This window comes from Lutra lutra, chromosome 7 (genome assembly GCF_902655055.1).
Source record: "Lutra lutra chromosome 7, mLutLut1.2, whole genome shotgun sequence".
NCBI classification, from domain to species: Eukaryota; Metazoa; Chordata; class Mammalia; order Carnivora; family Mustelidae; genus Lutra; species Lutra lutra.
The window spans coordinates 84,231,686-84,249,027 of record NC_062284.1 but is presented as its reverse complement, the minus strand read 5'-3'; the positions used below and the strand labels follow the sequence as shown (position 1 = coordinate 84,249,027).

General features: G+C 38.4%; 1 protein-coding gene across 1 annotated transcript in view; it reads left to right on the top strand.

Moving 5' to 3' along the window:
- The window catches only part of SNX6 (sorting nexin 6), a 63,979-nt gene that overhangs the window by 12,694 nt on the left and 33,943 nt on the right, over nucleotides 1–17,342 (top strand). Inside the window, exons 3-8 of the mRNA XM_047737138.1 lie at nucleotides 880–984; nucleotides 1,757–1,867; nucleotides 3,774–3,895; nucleotides 5,815–5,938; nucleotides 13,630–13,725; nucleotides 15,635–15,740. Of these exons, the coding sequence (XP_047593094.1) occupies nucleotides 880–984; nucleotides 1,757–1,867; nucleotides 3,774–3,895; nucleotides 5,815–5,938; nucleotides 13,630–13,725; nucleotides 15,635–15,740 (664 nt within the window). The remainder of the gene's footprint in view (nucleotides 1–879; nucleotides 985–1,756; nucleotides 1,868–3,773; nucleotides 3,896–5,814; nucleotides 5,939–13,629; nucleotides 13,726–15,634; nucleotides 15,741–17,342) is intronic.

Genomic DNA, 17,342 nt, shown 5'->3' with positions numbered 1-17,342 from the left:
GATGGGCTTTGTGAGAAGATACAAATCAGAGTATTAATGTGCAGAGATGGGATTCAAACCCAGGCTATCCAAGCTCCTAGGTTAGGGTGACTTCCAGACTTCCCTGCGGTAGTCCATGGTGAGGAATAGTCAACCACACATACCATGATGGCAGAGAGTAAGTTAGAGAAAAAATAGTTTACTTTTTTTTTTTTTTTTTTTAAGATTTTTTTATTTTGACAGACAGAAATCACAGGTAGGCAGGGAGGCAGGCAGAGAGAGGAAAGGAAGCAGGCTCCCTGCTGCGCAGAGAGCCCGATGTGGGGCTCGATCCCAGGACCACGGGATCATGACCCGAGCCGAAGGCAGAGGCTTTAACCCACTGAGCCACCCAGGTGCCCAGTAGTTTACTTTTTGAGTGAAATTAAAATGAATCATGGTTATCACATCGACTCATACAAAGTATAGTTGAATGGTATAGAACGAAAATTGATTAAGATAATAACATACCCAGGGCACCTGGGTGGCTCAGTCGTTAAGGGTCTGCCTTTGGCTCAGATCATGATCCCAGGGTCCTGCGATGGAGCCCTGCACTGGGCTCCCTGCTCAGCTGGGGGCCTGCTTCTCCCTCTCCCACTACCCCCACCTTGTGTTCCCTCTTTTGCTGTGTCTCTGTCAAATTCTAAATAAAATCTTTAAAAAAAAAAAAAAAAGTAGTAACATACCCAAAGCACCTGCCTCCCAAAATATATATGAGGTTTAAATGAACTTGATAACCTTTTAGATTTAAGATTCTTTTGTTATTTTTGTTCTGTTTTTGCATTATCTTAATGTCTGAGAAAATAATGAAATTCTGTATAAGCCCACAGAACTTTTCATTAAAGTATTATCTTTTTCTAGCTTAAAGCAATAAATGTAGATCTTCAGAGTGATGCTGCTCTGCAAGTGGACATTTCTGATGCTCTTAGTGAAAGAGATAAAGTAAAATTCACTGTTCACACAAAGGTGAGTGTGATTTTGAACATGTATTATTTCAGCTATTTATTGTGCAAATGTTACATATGTAATAATATATTGACTGGAACCTTGGTTTTGAACATGATTAGAAACCATATTTTAGTTTATAATTAGCGAATGTACTTGTTTTAATGTACTTTTTAAAGATTAACATTTAAGAATCACAGAACCTAGATGTAATGCACATTTAATTTTCTCTAGACTTATTAACATGTTTCACTATTCTTGTTTTCAGTTTTGTTTTTTCAGTTAATTATATTACCATCTTACCAAGCACCTGGGTGGCTCAGTTGGTTAAGCCTCCTACTCTTGATTTTAGTTCAGCTCATGATCGCAGGCTTGTCCCTCTCCCTGCAGCCACCCTCCTCTCTTTCTCTCTCTCTCTTTCTCAAATAAATAAATGAAATATTTAAAATTAAGTAAATAAATTACTGCCTTACAAATTATTTTCTTCTTGGATTTTAGTTCTCAGGCACATTTTCAGATCATAGATTTATTTTCCTTTGAGTAGTTGAGTTTGATATATATTAATAACCTTTAAGTAATGGTGGCAGTACAATATAATAAGAGGCTGTCAACCTACTTTTTCAAAGTTGCCATGATAATTTCTTCTGGGTGTCTCAGAGTTTTCATTATAGATTGTAAAAGTACTGATAATCATTCATGTAAGACTAATTTAAGAAAATAAGATTAAAAGTGTTTATTAAAAGCCTTTTAGTATAATTTTGATTTTTCTTCAAGAAAATCTCTATCTTTGCAGAGTTCATTGCCAAATTTTAAACAAAATGAGTTTTCTGTAGTTCGACAACATGAGGAATTTATCTGGCTTCATGATTCCTTCATTGAAAATGAAGACTATGCGGGTTACATTGTAAGTGTTGGGGTTCCATTTTAATCCCATTTTCTAGGCGCTTTTTAGATACCTTATTATGTGTTAAATCTTGTTTAGCATTTTAGTGAACTGGTGTGGTTTTTAAAAATTGTCAGTTGCAAAACACAATGGACTACCACCTTTTATCCTGAATTGTCTAGTTTGAGAGTGTGAAGATAATGGATATTTTATGCTCCTTCATTTAAACTCAAATTCTTACTGTTTATTGGAATTGAAACAGGGTTTTCCTAGAGATTACTGAGGGGGATATTATAAACCATACTGGTTTTGAACCCTTAGGTAGACAGATATTTAGGGTTGGAGGGTCCCTTAAGAGGTTATTTAGGTATCCATCAGGGCCTGACCACGCTCAGATTCCTGAAACTTAGTTTCATTTAATCTCCTTGAAATCATCCAGATCTGATTCTGTTTCCATCCTTGTGGCCACTCCTTCTCAGTCATTTGCTCTTTCTTTGTATGACTCAGAATTTGGGGACAACTGGCAGTGCGTTCCTTTTTTTTTTTTTTTTTTTTTTTTCTCTTACAAAAACTACCAGTTTATATAAAGGATCAACTCAGGACAGCCAAAAGAAAGAGATGCATAGGACAAGGTACAGGGAGAGGGGGTTGGTGCAAAACTCTCATGTTCTGCAGGTGTACCACCTTCCACCTTCCCAGCATGTCAGTGTCTTCACCAACCTGGAAGCTCCTCCTTTTTGCATCTTTTTTCCACCTTTCCGTCCTCATCTTGTCTGATGGCATTTTCTTTCTACCATGTCCTTCTACAGACTAAACACTCCTCAAAGAGCAAGACCATGTTTTCTTTAGGGCGCTTGGGTGGTTGAGTTGGTTGAGTGCCTGCCTTCAGCTCAGGTCATGACCGCAGGATCCTGGGATCAAGTCCTGCATCAGGCTCCCTGCTCATCGGGGAGTCTGCTTCTCCCTCTGCCTGCAGCTTCCCCTGCTTGTGCTTGCTCACTCTTTCTACTCTCTCTGACAAATAAATAAAATCTTAAAAAAAGAAAAAAGAAAAGATCATGTCTTATTTATCTTTATATGCACATTGTTCGGCATCATTCCTGGCACACAGTAGATGGGGTGTATGTATGCTTAGCTGCTCTTGATACTTCTTTCCCTGTTGCTTTCCTCAAGCATAACCCTTTTCCTGTATTCATTCTGTAGGTTTCCCCTACTTATCTGTTCTTCCTCATACCTTCTTGCTTTCTTTACTTCCATCATTTCCCCTAAACACTTCTTACTTGTAGGCCCTTCCTCTCAAGGTACACTTTCTCTTTATTATTCCTTTGAATGATACGGCTCTTCTAGATCTTATATTTTTATTTAAGGTAAGTGTTTACTTACCCACTGTGAGTAAATAGAATAATGTTAGTCATTAATCCTGTCTTGTTCTCCTGGTTTTAAGTCCGTACTTTCTGTTTCTGATCCACTCCTCCAGTTGAGGAACCCTTTTTAACATTCCTTGCTGGATCCTACTGTTGGGATTCATGAATTTTAGAAACAGAATAGCATAAAGCTACTATGAATTCCTTAATTTAAAAAATATTTGTATTTAATTGAACTATTTACATAATTCTGAAAAATGGTATGCATCTTCTTTTAGTATATAGTCAGAGCTTAATGTGCATATAATTTGAGGACTCTAAGTTGCCACATAGAAATCTGCAGATTAAAGTGTGGGAACGAGTGTTCTAATAGTAGAAAATAGTGCTCTGCTGTTGGCACAAAGGACCTAATCAAATTCTCTACCCTGAATTGATATATTTCTGGTGTTGTGTTCATTCAGGATGTCTTTAGCTCTCCCAGATTCAGTCTTTTATGGTGGCAGCAGTACAGCTGCTGTGAAAAAGAAAATAGTCTTTAAATGAGTGACTTGGTTCTCTTACAGATCCCACCAGCACCACCAAGACCTGATTTTGACGCTTCAAGGGAAAAACTTCAGAAGCTGGGAGAAGGAGAAGGGTCCATGACAAAGGAAGAGTTCACAAAGATGAAACAGGAACTGGAAGCGTATGTGATTTTTCTTACTGCTTTGTTAATTGTGCTTATTTTAATGCCTTTTTCTGTGCTCTCTGATATCCCATCCTTTTAATCATTTCACCACAGTGACCCTTTCTGAAAGATGCAGGTTTAAGCCAAACAACCAGTTTTAATGATCATGATCAGAGCCTACAGGAAAATTATGGAATAATTGTCTGCATTGTTAAATTCTTTAAATTAATGTTTTAAATAGACTGTGAAAATTGAAAACAGAGGATCCAAAACCTTATTAAAAAATAATAGAAAGGGAAATACTACTTTTTAAAAACAGAACGTAGCTTGTTTTATTTTTTATTTACAAGGTCTTAGTCATTTCCAAACTGGTTTTCTTTTTTCGATATGTGCATACTACCCAAACTTCTGTTTCTCATAGAAATATGCACTGTGCAACTCTGCATATGTTCTGTTTTCTTTTTTTAAAAATGTGTGTGTGTGCGTGTGTGTATGTATAATTTTTGCCCTCTTTTTCTCTGCCTCTGGCTTCTGAGGAGGAAGAAGAATAGGAGCAAAGTAACAAGAGAATAGTTCTAAAATGTTTTTCGTTGAATGATTATTAGTTTCACATATACTGGAAATGTATTAAATCCTTGAAAAAATTTGAGATAGTTTCTATTTTGTTTTTAGCATACTTGCTAAAAATACCAAATCTTTCCTCTTTTATTAGACATTTGAAATAATTTTAGATTTGCAGTGTATTGTTTTTCTGTATTTTGGGAACTATACAAGGAAATATTTTCCTTGCATCATCATCACTTTCATCACTCTTTTTCTAGTCATTTCTCCTCTTCGTGCATTTCCTTTTCTCCTCTTCCACTTAGTTTCAGCTTTTAAGCATATATCCCCATGGCCACTAGCCTCCTTTTCAGAATGCTAAACTCATTTGACAGGATAAATTAGCAAAGTAGATCTTTTTTGTCAAAGTGTAAGGTGCCAGGTATTTTAAGACTTTTGTCTATGCTGGGTGCAAGCAATAGTCTGAGAGCAGACAGAGATCTATACATTTATAGTTATAAGACTGAAAACTGGAAATTAGCAGAGCACATTAATATTAAAGAATCTGTGGTTTTCCAGTGGCCCTGATCATGATTCTTTTGTGGTCTGGTTAGGGGTTGGATAACAGAGAACCTTGGGTTTATCCTACTGCTACCTCCATCCTCTGCATCCTTCTTTTTTGTCTTCACTGAATGACTACCCTCACAGAGATCAAACTTCTCCCAACATTGGTCCTGCTGGTTTGCTGGTATGTAAAATTTATCCTCCTTGCACGTAGTTGAAGCAACAATATTGGGCATTTTCCTTGAGTGTTTCTTTTTTTCAAACTGACATGTATTACTATATGATCGCTGTGATTCACTGATAATAAAATATTTTAAATACAGATTTTCAATGTAATGACAAAAATTAGTCTCTGTGGTATGCTTTTTTTCTTGTGTGTTTGGGTCATTAGATGAAAATAATTATTAATGTCAAAAATGTGTACTGAGGTTTGGGTTTTATTTTTTGTATACAAGTGTTTAAATGCAGTAATTATCTAGAAATTGAGTCAAAAAGATTGTATCAAATAATTTGTAGTATACTTTCTCTGGAGCTGAAAACAAATCCCTCTGTAGTTATCTTTAATATCAACTTGCATAGGAAGAAAGGTTCATAAAACCTAAAAATATTAACATTTAAATATAATAAATCCTATTAACTAGCATGAAGCCTTTTCGAGCTGGGTTTTACATATTTTATTAACAGTTCAACTAAAATCTTTGTTTATGTGGATTTTATCTTTATATCTTTAATTTTGCATTCAGTATAATTCAGAGTATTTGTTGAAAAACTTGCTGCAGACGATTTTCTAGTTGATGCAGTGTTTTACCTTTAATTTTGTGTATTGTTTCTAGTGAATATTTGGCAATATTCAAGAAGACTGTTGCAATGCATGAGGTGTTCCTATGTCGTGTGGCAGCACATCCTATTTTGAGAAAAGATTTAAATTTTCATGTCTTCTTGGAATATAATCAAGATGTAAGTATTGATTAAAGTAGTGATCGAGGTTTATTTTTAGAGTTACTGGAAAAGGCAAGAAATAGATGACCTCTTTTTGTAACATTATTATATTTCAAAGCAGTTTAAAATGATACTTTTGTAGTGATAATACAGTATTTCAATAGAACTTGAGTAGATTAATTGAAGAAATGAGGGTAAATCATGTTACTACATGGGATATTGATTTTTCATCCTGAATTGTGAACTTCTTAAGAAACAGGGTTATCAATTTGATTGTTTATTAAATTTGAGTTTGGAGTTCTCTGAAGCCCTGTGGGGAATCCCAGCCAGGTGTTAGAGCTAAAGAATTCCAGGTTACTTTAGGATTAATCATTGACTTTTGATCTGTTTAACTGATCTTCTTCAGTATGATTGCTCCTAATCTTTCCTCCCTCTCTGTGTGAAAACTGTTATAGTGCAAATAGAAAAATTGATGCAATTGAGCTTTAAAGATTTCTTCATTTGTAGTACTGGCAAAGAATTTTAATGGGTGGGTGATATAGATATTGGGATTTATACTTGGATGACAAGATGAACTCATAATTTTAGTAAAAAACAAGTGTAGCATAGTGCTAGTTTGCTTAGAAGTCAACATCAAGATCAAAGTTTTGTATATATAAATTTGTCTTTCTGGTTTGGTTTTAGTTGACATGACCATGACAATAAAATGTCCTAAGTCTAGCAGTAGAGAGAACACATTTTTTTTTTTAAGATTTTATTTATTTATTTGACAGAGATCACAAGTAAGCAGAGAGTGGGGGGAAGCAGGCTCCCTGCTGAGCAGAGAGCCCGATGCGGGGCTCGATCCCAGGACCCTGAGATCATGACCTGAGCCAAAGGCAGAGGCCCAACCCACTGAGCCACCCAGGCACCCCAACACATTTTTTAAAAGGGTATGAAGTACCTCAAGATCACAGAAACAGGAGCACCTAGGTGGCTCAGTGTTAAGTGGCTGCCTTTGGCTCAGGTCCTGATCTCAGGATCTTGGGATCAAGATCTGCATCAGGATTCCTGTTCATTAGGAAGCCTGCTTTTCCCTCTCCCACTACCCTTGCTTATGTTCCTTCTCTTGCTGTCTCTCTTTCTCTGTCAAATATATAAATAAAAAATCTTTAAAAAAAGAAAAAAATGATCATAGAAGCATAGCACTTAAGCATGGGTACTTTCACAAGCATAAATGTGGTGATACTGGTATGTGGTCATTTGTAACTAGGAATTATAAATAATGCTGGCTATATCATGAATTATAAGTGAAAACAGTTTATGAGTAGGGTTGCTAAAGTGATATAGATGCTAGCATCAATCTTTTACTGTTATGTGTCTGTTTTTCCTCAACCTTATTTGTGGCCTGGGCCAAAACCTTAATAATAATTGGTAGAGCAGCATAGGTATACTGGCGTGGTATTGTCAGCTCAAGGCCGCTCGTGCTAGAGGAGCCTCATGCTCCACACTCTGTCCCATCGCCAAATCCCTTAGCGCTATCTGAAATTCTGTATCTTTTTTTTTTCTTTTTTAAGATTTATTTATTTGAGAGAGAGCGAGAGAAAGAGCAGATGCACGAGTAGGGAGTGGAGAGGGGCAAAGGGAGAGGGAGAGAATCTGAAGCAGATCTTGTCATGGGGTTTGATCCCAGGACCCTGAAATCACAACCTGAGCCAAAATCAAGAGCTGGACACTGAACTGACTGAGCTACCCTCATGCCCATATATATCTGTATTTTTTTTTTTAAGATTTTTATTTATTTATTTGGCAGATCACAAGTAGGCAGAGAGGCAGGCAGAGAGAGAAGCAGGCTCCCTGCTGAGAGAGAGCAGAGAGCCTGATGCGGGGCTCGATCCCAGGACCCTGGGATCATGACCTGAGCTGAAGGCAGAGGCTTTAACCCACTGAGCCACCCAGGCGCCCCTATATCTGTATTTTTTAAATTTTTGTATTTATTATTTGTCTCCTGCTACTAAAATATAGGCTCTCTGGAAGTAAGGCTTTTATTTTTCACCACTGCATCCTGAACACTTTAGAGCAGTGGCTGACAATTAAGATATAATAAAATAAGTATTTGTTAAAATGATAAGTGAGTGAGGTGCGCCTGGGTGGCTTGGAGAAACTCTGTTTTGGTGTTTTGGAGAAACTCTGAAAAGACAGGACAGTGTTTTGCAAATATTCTGTAATAACAGCAGGACACCTGGGTGATGCTCTTGATTTCGGCTCAGGTCATGATCTCGGGGACGTGAGATCAAGCCCTGCATAGGCTCTGTGCCCAGCATGGAATCTCTCTCCTTCTACCTCCTCCCCAATCCACTCATGTTCTCTCACTCTCTTTCATATAAATGAATAAATCTTTCTAAACTATGTAATTAGGGGTACTTGGGCAACTCAGTCGTTGGGTGTCTACCTTCCACTCAGGTCATGATTACAGGGTTCTGGGATCAAGCCCCACATCTCCCTCTGCTTGACCTCCTCCTCCTTATGTTCCCTTTCTCACTTTGTCTCTCTGTCAAATGAATAAATAAAATTTAAAAAAATAATAAAATATATAATTAATTAATAGCAGTACATTAACAGGTTATAGAAGATCATAGGCCCAAAACTAAAAAGGTTTTCTCAGTCTTGTTCTGATGCTGTTTCTCTGATCTTTACTCACTTCACTGGGGCAGGAAAAGCAATCTGTATGTGCTGTTTTGTTACCTAAGTTTTAGAGGGTCATGGGACCAATGAGCTGTTGAAGTGGAACTAGGGTGCTTGAAGTCTAAAAAGGCCATGGGGCATCTGGGAGGGCTAGAAAATCTTGTTCTAGCTTTTAGTTGTGGGAGAAGTAGTCACTGTTGTAATGGCTGCCTTTAGTGTTGCTTTACTTAGGTAGCTATATACCTTTCCTCTTTCTGCTAGGTATAATCTGAGTCTGCTTAACAGTAGATTAAATATTTAACCTAATTAACACCTTAAGCCCATTCAATTCTTTCTGCCTTAACAGTGGCCGCACCCAGGACCCTGCCTCCTGTCTGAGTTCTTAAACTCTAGTATTAACAGATTCCGAGCATAAACAACTCTGTTTTTACCCATTCTTATTTTGGCTGTTCATTGACTCACTGGTAATCTAAACCCTTGACTTATCCAGCATTTTGACCCTGTTAGCAGCCCTTTTGTCTTTATATCTTTCTCATCTACCCTGGATTGCCTGCTCCATTTATAACAAGGTTATGACTTTAGATAGCTCTCTCCCATTTTCCATAAAAGCTCATTTTAACTTGCAGCAGTTCTTCTTGATGAGATAATGACCATGTTCACTAGGAGGTGAAAGCTAGTCGGAAATCAAATCCTACAACTCCATGTGTCTCCCACAACCTCAACCACGATGGCAGCCACACTCATGTATGAGCTTTTCTTTTCTTTTCTTTTCTTTTCTTTTCTTTTCTTTTGTTGTTGTTGTTTTGTTTTGTTTTGTTTTTTTAATCCTTTCCAATTTGGACACCCTTTTAATTTCTTTTGCTTGCCTAACTGCCCTGGCTAGGACCTCCGGTACTGTGTAAAACAGAAATGACAAGAGCAGACATCTTCGTTTTGTCTCTGATCTTAGGGGGAAAGCACTCATTGTTTCACTGTTAAGTATGATGTTAGCTGTGGGGCTTTCATTGATGCTCTTTATCAAGTTGAAGTTCCCTTTTGTTCCTAGTTTGTTGAGTGTTTTTGTTATGAGAAAGTATAGCTATTGAGATGATGTGGGTTTTGTCCTTTATTCTGTTAATATGATGTCTCACATTGTGCCTTTCCATTTTGATGAAGATACCTTTCTAGCTCTCCTGGATCCCATCTCTTTCTGCATCTTTCGGATCTCTTCTAAGTTTTCTTCTTAACTCTGTGACTCCTTCCTAGTCTCCTTCATGAGTTTTTCCCTCCGTGTATCTATTCATTTAAATCTCATCCTTCCTAGATTCCCCACTGACTCCTCCAGAAGTTCGGAAGTTCCTCTAGGGGTACCTGGGTGGCTCAGCAGTTAAGTTTCCCAACTTTTTTATTTTTTTTTAAGATTTTCTTTATTTATTTGAGAGAGAGAGCACGCGCACGCACATGAGCAGGGGTAGGGACAGTGGGAGAGGGAGAAGCAGACTTCCCACTGAGCAGGGATCCCAATGGTGGGCCCAGTTCTGGGACTCCAGGATCATGACCTGAGCTGAAGGCAGGCACCTAACCAGCTGAGCCACCCAGGTGCACCAAGTGTCTAACTCTTCATTTTGGTTCAGGTTGTGATTTCAAGTTCATGAGATGGAGCCCTACATCAGGTTCTGCACCCAGCACGGAGTCTGCTTCTCTCCCTAACCACCCCCCAACTCGCTCTCTTTCTAAAATAAATGAATAAATCCTTAAAAAAAAAAAAAGTAAAAGAGTTCCTCTAGCTTTCTAATTCTATAAATTCTCCCTAAGTGATCTCATTGACTCCTGTGGCTGCAGGCACTCTAATATGCTATTAACTTGTAAATCTGTATTAATTTTGAACTCCAGCCCTCTTTATTAAACAGTCTCATGAAAACCTCTATTTAGATGTCCTTTTGGCATTTTACCCTCCACTGAACTCTTCTTTAAACCCATGCTTCCAGGGCACCAGGGTGTCTCAGTTGTTAAGCATCTGCCTTCAGCTCAGTTCACAATCTCAGAGTCCTGGGATGGAGCCTCACATAAATCTTCCTCTCCCACTCCCCTGCTTGTGTTCCCTCTCTCATTACATCTCTCTCTCTCTCTGTCAAATAAATTAATAAAATCTTAAAAAAAAAATAAATCCATGCTTCCTTTTGTGTTTTCTGTCTCAAAGAAGGTACCATCACCTTCCGATTCCTTAAAACCTAAAAATTACTAAGGCACGTGGGTGTCTCAGTTGAGTAATAGCCTCTTGATTTCGGCACAGGTCATGATCTCAGGGTTGTGGGGTCAGGCCTCATGTCGGGCTCTGTGTTCAGCATAGAATCTGCTTGTTCTTCTCTCTCTGCTCCTCCACCTGTGCGTGCACGTGCACTTGCTCTCTGTTTCTGTCTCTCAAATAAATCTTATAAATAAATGATTTTTTTTAGGACTTTATTTATTTATTTGACTGAGACAGAGCACACAACCAGGGGGAGCAGGAGAGGGAGAAGCTCTTACGAGCTCTCTCTCAAGTAAATAAGTCTTTAAAAAAAAATAGTAGGGGCACCTGGGTGGCTCAGTGGGTTGAGGCCTCTGCCTTCGGCTCGGGTTGTGGTCCCGGGGTCCTGGGATTGAGCCCCATGTCGGGCTCTCTGCTCAGCGGGGAGCCTGCTTCCCCGCCCCCCCCCAACTACTCTGCCTACTTGTGATCTCAGTCTGTCAAATAAATGAATAAAAAATCTTAAAAAAAAAAAATAGTAGGGACCACCTCATAATCATCTTTATATCCTGAACACCTAGCACAGTGCCTTATTTTATGTACATTTGTCAGTGGTTTATTAAATGAGTGAATTAATGAATTAATCTTAAAAATGCAGTTTAAGAAAACACCCAGCATGTATTGAGAAGCCTAAAGATAAAGCAGTTTGGAAGGGTTTCATGAAGAGATATATTTTAATTTGGATGTTTAATGATACCTGAATAGAATTTTTGGTAGGAGGAGAGAGAGCATTTCAGGTATAGAGGAGTCTAAAAGTTCAGAGCTTCTTTTGAGAACTGTTTGGAACATAAGGTTCTCTGGGGGTAGGGTGATAGATGGAAAGATAAGTTGAACCAGATTGTTGAAAGTCTTGAATAGGCTTTCAATCTCTGAACATTGTGAAACTCTGTAAAAATTTGAGTAGGGAAGGGGTGCCTGGATGGCTCAGTGGGTTAAAGCCTCTGCCTTCGGCTCAGGTCATGATCCCAGCGTCCTGGGATTGAGCCCCGCATCGGGCTCTCTGCTCTGCGGAGAGCCTGCTTCCTCCTCTCTCTGCCTGCCTCCCTGCCTGCTTGTGATCTCTGTCTGTCAAATAAATAAATAAAATCTTTTAAAAAAAAAAAATTTGAGTAGGGAAGAGATGCTCAAAATTTGATTTTGGAAGTCATCAACAGAATGAATTGAATTGAGAAAAAGAGATGTTAACAAGTAGTACAGTATAATAGGCCAGAAATAATAAGGTTTTTCACTAGGACAGTGGGAAAGAAAGGGACAGATTTCAGGCATTTGATGATAGAATTTGAGTTGTGAGAGACAAAAAGAAGTTGTAGATTTTCAAGATTTTTAATGAGAGGTATGGTGTTTAAGGGAATATGTTGAAGAGACTGGTTGGATGGAGGGACCATAGATAGGGATCCAAGAAGAAAGATTTGGAGATTAGATTATAATGAATACTGTCTTAATCTAATGTAGGTTTAGCAGAATCTCCATATAAGGATATGATATAGGCAGTTGGAAATAGGGTCTGAGGTTCAGGAAAGAGCTTAGGGGTAGTAATCATGATTGTGAATCATTTACATAATGGTGAACATTGGAGCCATGGCAGTAGATCGGAAAATTAGATGGGATGTTCCATTGTGGCACATCCTGATGTAGCAAGTGGTAAAGTCAAAGAGTTAGCTGCTTCTCAGTTTTTTTGTTTGTTTTTTAACAATTTTATTTATTTATTTGACAGAGAGAGAAAGATCACAAGCAGGCAGAAAGAGAAGAGAAGTAGGCTCCCCGCCGAGCAGAGAGCCTGATGTAGGCCTCGATCCCAGGACTGAGCCACCCAGGCGCCCTGCTTCTCAGTTTGCCTTTAGATAACCATTCTTTAGATAACCATTCTTACCATTTGGGTATCAACCTTTTGTGTCCCTTATAAGTTGCTAATCTCCAGAACAGGACAAGACATGATATTTGGATGAGTTCAGAGTGAAGAATTTGGCAGAATATGGGGTGCCTGGGTAGCTCAGTAGGTTAAGCATCTACCTTTCAGCTCAGTCATGATCCCAGAGTCCCAGAATTGAGCCCCACATCAGGCTCCCTGCTCGGTGGGGAGTCTGCTTCTTCATCTGCCCCTCACCCTGCTCGTTCTCTCATTCTCTCGCAAATAAAATAAAATCTTACCAAAAAAAAGAATTTGCAGAATGTGTTTTCAAAGCTTTCACAGAGTCATGTGATGGTGTATGACTCCATAAATTTTACTTTTTTTTTTTTAAGATTTTATTTATTTGACAGAGATCACAAGTAGGCAGAGAAGCGGGGGGGGGCAGACCCCCTGCTGAGCAGAGAGCCAGATTCGGGGCTCAATCCCAGGACCCTGAGATCATGACCTGAGCCAAAGGCAGAGGCTTAACCCACTGAGCCACCCAGGCGCCCCTAAATTTTATATCTTTAAAGGAACACCTGGATTAAATTTGTAGTTGTCTTTATATATTACTATATATATGATGATAAGGCTACTTGCAATGGGATTATCAGATGTACTCACAAAATTTGAGATAATCTAGGCATTATTGTAGACCACCTGAATCTGAATCTTTGAGAGTAAAGCCAGCCTCCTCTTTAGTTCCCTAAAGTTTGAAAGTCACTGATACACATGATGAGATTGCCAATTTACTAAAGTTTAAGAACCAGGATCCTTTTGTGGTTGCCATTTTGATGTCAGAGAATAAAAGAGGTGTTACTTTAAAAACAAAGTATGACTTTCCATTTGTAATCTAAAAAAATTGTCAACTTAAGTTTACCTTTCTTTCAGCTGAGTGTGAGAGGAAAAAATAAAAAAGAGAAACTTGAAGATTTCTTTAAAAACATGGTAAAATCAGCAGATGGAGTAATTGTTTCGGGAGTAAAGGTAAGATTTTATTTGATTAATAGAGGTATTGGTTTGAGAATCTACTTGTTTTAAGAAGATAGATTGAGATTTCAGATGTGCAGATGACACTGTTGGAGTAAAAGAGAAGTTTGGGCCCCCTGCCCTCGATTCTACTCTTTGGAGAACTTCCTTTTCCCAGGGGTGAGAGATCTGTAGGTCCAAGGGGATTTACCCAACTGGAGTGCATGCCCCTTACCTCCAAACTAGACCAGGCTTTAGGGATCTGGAACCCCATATTTCCGTGCCTAAATCTGAAGCCTGCTTCTAACTTTTCCTCTTCTGTGGGCCTCTTCTCTGAGTTCATCCTCCAGTGTATGCATTCATGGGTGGTCAGGGGTGACCATGGAATAGCTGGGGAGAGGGCGGGCACAGGGGAGAAGATCAGTATGCAGGAGAGAATATCCATTTACATACGTATGTGAGGTTTCTCTGGGTGCCTTACAGAACTGCAGGATAGGGCATGAAGAGGGACTGCCTCCATTTGTACATTTGCCCTTGGCCTACAAAATCTTAGGAGTAGACTTGGGTTCAGATGTGGAGTTAGAAGAGCTCCGTTGAGGTTTTAGTCTTGTGGGCGGGGGTGGGGGGGTGCCTGGCTTACTTGGTAGAGCATGAGTCTCGATCTCAGGGTCGTGAATTCAAGCCCCATGTTGCGCGTGGAGCTTACAAATAAACAAGTGTATTCACAATTAAAATAAATAATACCCAAGTATTTCTTAATGATGTTCTAAAAATGGTACAAGAATTAATTTATCTAAGACTCTTACCACTAAAAGAAAAGTGTTTGTATTACATTATCAAGCAGATACAGAGAAAGATAAATGCTGCTTTGTCATCATTGCCTATTTTTATAAATACATCTGAAGTAAAACTTAGGTGGGAATTACTGTTTATTTGATTTACACTTCAGTTTTTCAGAGACAGGTCAGCTGGTCTGTTGACAGTGCTTGTGCCATGGCTACTTTCTAATAAGGACTCCACTTCTTTCATTTTGATGCTGCTTATGCATTAATATTGAACATTTTTCTTAGCATTAAGTATAAACCACTATATGGATTATGATTTTGGTGAAGAAGTAACTAACATTTTTTGAACATTTACAGTGTGTTCGTTGATCCATATTTTGTTTACTCTTCAACCCTACAAGTTGGGTAGTTTTATCCCCATTTTAACAGTTAAGAAAATTTATACACATGAATTACAAATTTTAAAGAAATTTTGTTAGTACCGACTTTTCTTTCCTAAGTTCTGTTAATGTGGATTTGAATTACATCATTTTAGCTGGTGCTTTTTCAAAAAAGCGACTGCTGTTTTAGAAAGGAGGAGAGGATTTTGAATAGTTTTATTTTTAATGTGTATCTGGCTTTGTTTCAAAAAAGATACAATAATTGCTTCCAGAAGGCTAGTTTGGCCATATTTCCCCAAAGCAGTCAGAGAGGGCTGTAATGACAAAGGCTTGGCAGCCTTCAGGAATGGCTCATAGAATACATAGTAGACCAAGAGAAATAGATTGAGACTTGCCTCTCGTAATTTTTTTCTTTTCAAAAGCAATAGATTACTTCCCCTGGCAGTAATGTATCTCTTGGAGAGGCAGGACTGTAGACACAGAACATAAGTAGGAAGGAACACGTTTCAGAGTTCAGCATGTGAATATGAACCATTGTGGAAGGATCTAAGCTTTCATCTGCAAAACCATTCCAGATTTCTTCCTGGATAGATAGAAGTGCATGTCTGTATAAAGTCTGAACTTGTTGGTAAAATCATTAGAACATCTTATTAGAGGATAGCTGTGCTGTTTTACTGATCTTTTATGATTAAATGGTAAAGTGATTTATGTATTACACTAAACCAAATAAGTGAAAAACTATATTTTCTTTTGACCCTATAGGATGTAGATGATTTCTTTGAGCATGAACGAACATTCCTTTTAGAATATCATAACCGAGTTAAGGATGCATCTGCTAAATCTGATAGGATGACAAGATCCCACAAAAGTAAGGTTTTTCTCTGTGGCTAAAGCTTACATTTTTTTTTTTAATGGAATAATTATAAAGTTATTATGTTACTTAGAGTTTATAAAAGTCTTGATGTAGAACAGTGTTTCTCAAACTGTGGTCTGTGAAGTCTGGACCCTAAGGCTCTTTTTATTTTTAGCAAGTCTGTGAGGTCAGAACTATTTTCTTAATAGTCCATGGTGCTTTTTGTATTTTTCACCATGTTAACATTTACACTGATAAAGCAGAAGCCATGGTGGATAAGATTACTGGTGCCTTAGCACAGATCAAGGAGGTGGCATGATTGTGCTAAGAGTCACTATATTCTTTCCTGCAGTGCATTTACAATTAGAAAAGAAAAATTCAGTTAAGAATATCTTTGATAGGGCGCCTGGGTGGCTCAGTGGGTTAAGCCTCTGCCTTCAGCTGGGGGTCATGATCTCAGGGTCTTGGGATCAAGCTGCATCAGGCTCTCTGCTCAGCAGGGAGCCTGCTTTCCGCCCCACCCTCTCACCCCGCCTGCCTCTCTGCCTACTTGTGATCTCTGTCTGTCAAATAAAATCTTTAAAAAAAAAAAAAAAAGAATATATCTGATAAAGCAGTTAAAATTACTAATTGTAATAAACACTTCCCTAGAGTTCACGTTTTTAATATTCTTAATGGTGAAATGGAAAGTATACATAAAGCACTATGATTCCTTACTGAAGTGTAACAGTTCTCTTTAGAAAAGCCCTTTAGTTGCAACTGAATTAGCTGCTTCCACCCCCACCCTCCCACCCCCCACCAAAAAAACACCATTTCTAGAGGGCACCTGGGTGGCTCAATTGGTAAAGTAGCTGCCTTCAGCTCAGGTCATGATTCCAGGGTCCTCGGATCGAGCCCCACATCAGGCTCTGTGCTCAGCAGAGAGCCTGCTTCACTCTCTCCCTCTTGCCTGCAGCTCTGCTTACTTGTGCTCTCTATCTCTCTGGCAGTAAATAAATAAAATCTTAAAAAAACAAAACAAAAACACCATTTCTACTTGAGAGAACAGCTGACAAACTATGATTAGTCAGATTTGAGTATTTGATAGACGTTTTCTTAAAAATTAAATGAGTCTGTTACTTTAAGGAAAACAACTGACAGTATTTGTTGACAGTGTTAAAGGTCAAGCTCTCCAGCAATAATTAGAATTTTGAAAAACTTGTATCCATCCTTATGAACTTACTTCACAATAATTAAAGACTTCTCTGAGGAGATTGATAATCATATGTGAATGTGGTATTTTTGATGTTGTTTGTATATATAATGAAGTTTGTCAACATTTTGGAAGATTTGTGTAACTCATTGAGCCGATATTTTCTACAGTCCTCCGTTCTACCAACTGAGCTATCGGAGGCTCCGCTGAGCTGATATTTTCTAAATGATCAAATATATGATGTTACAAAGTCATGTACGTAAAAGATTCATTCAAAGTTCAAGATAGACTGTTTTCTTTTAACAGCTTTATTGGGGTTTAAGTTGGTATCAGTAAGTTTCAGTGTTCAAAGTATACAGTTTGGTAAGTTTTGACATATGTGTAAAATCATCATGACAGGGGTATCTGGGTGGCTCAGCGGGTTG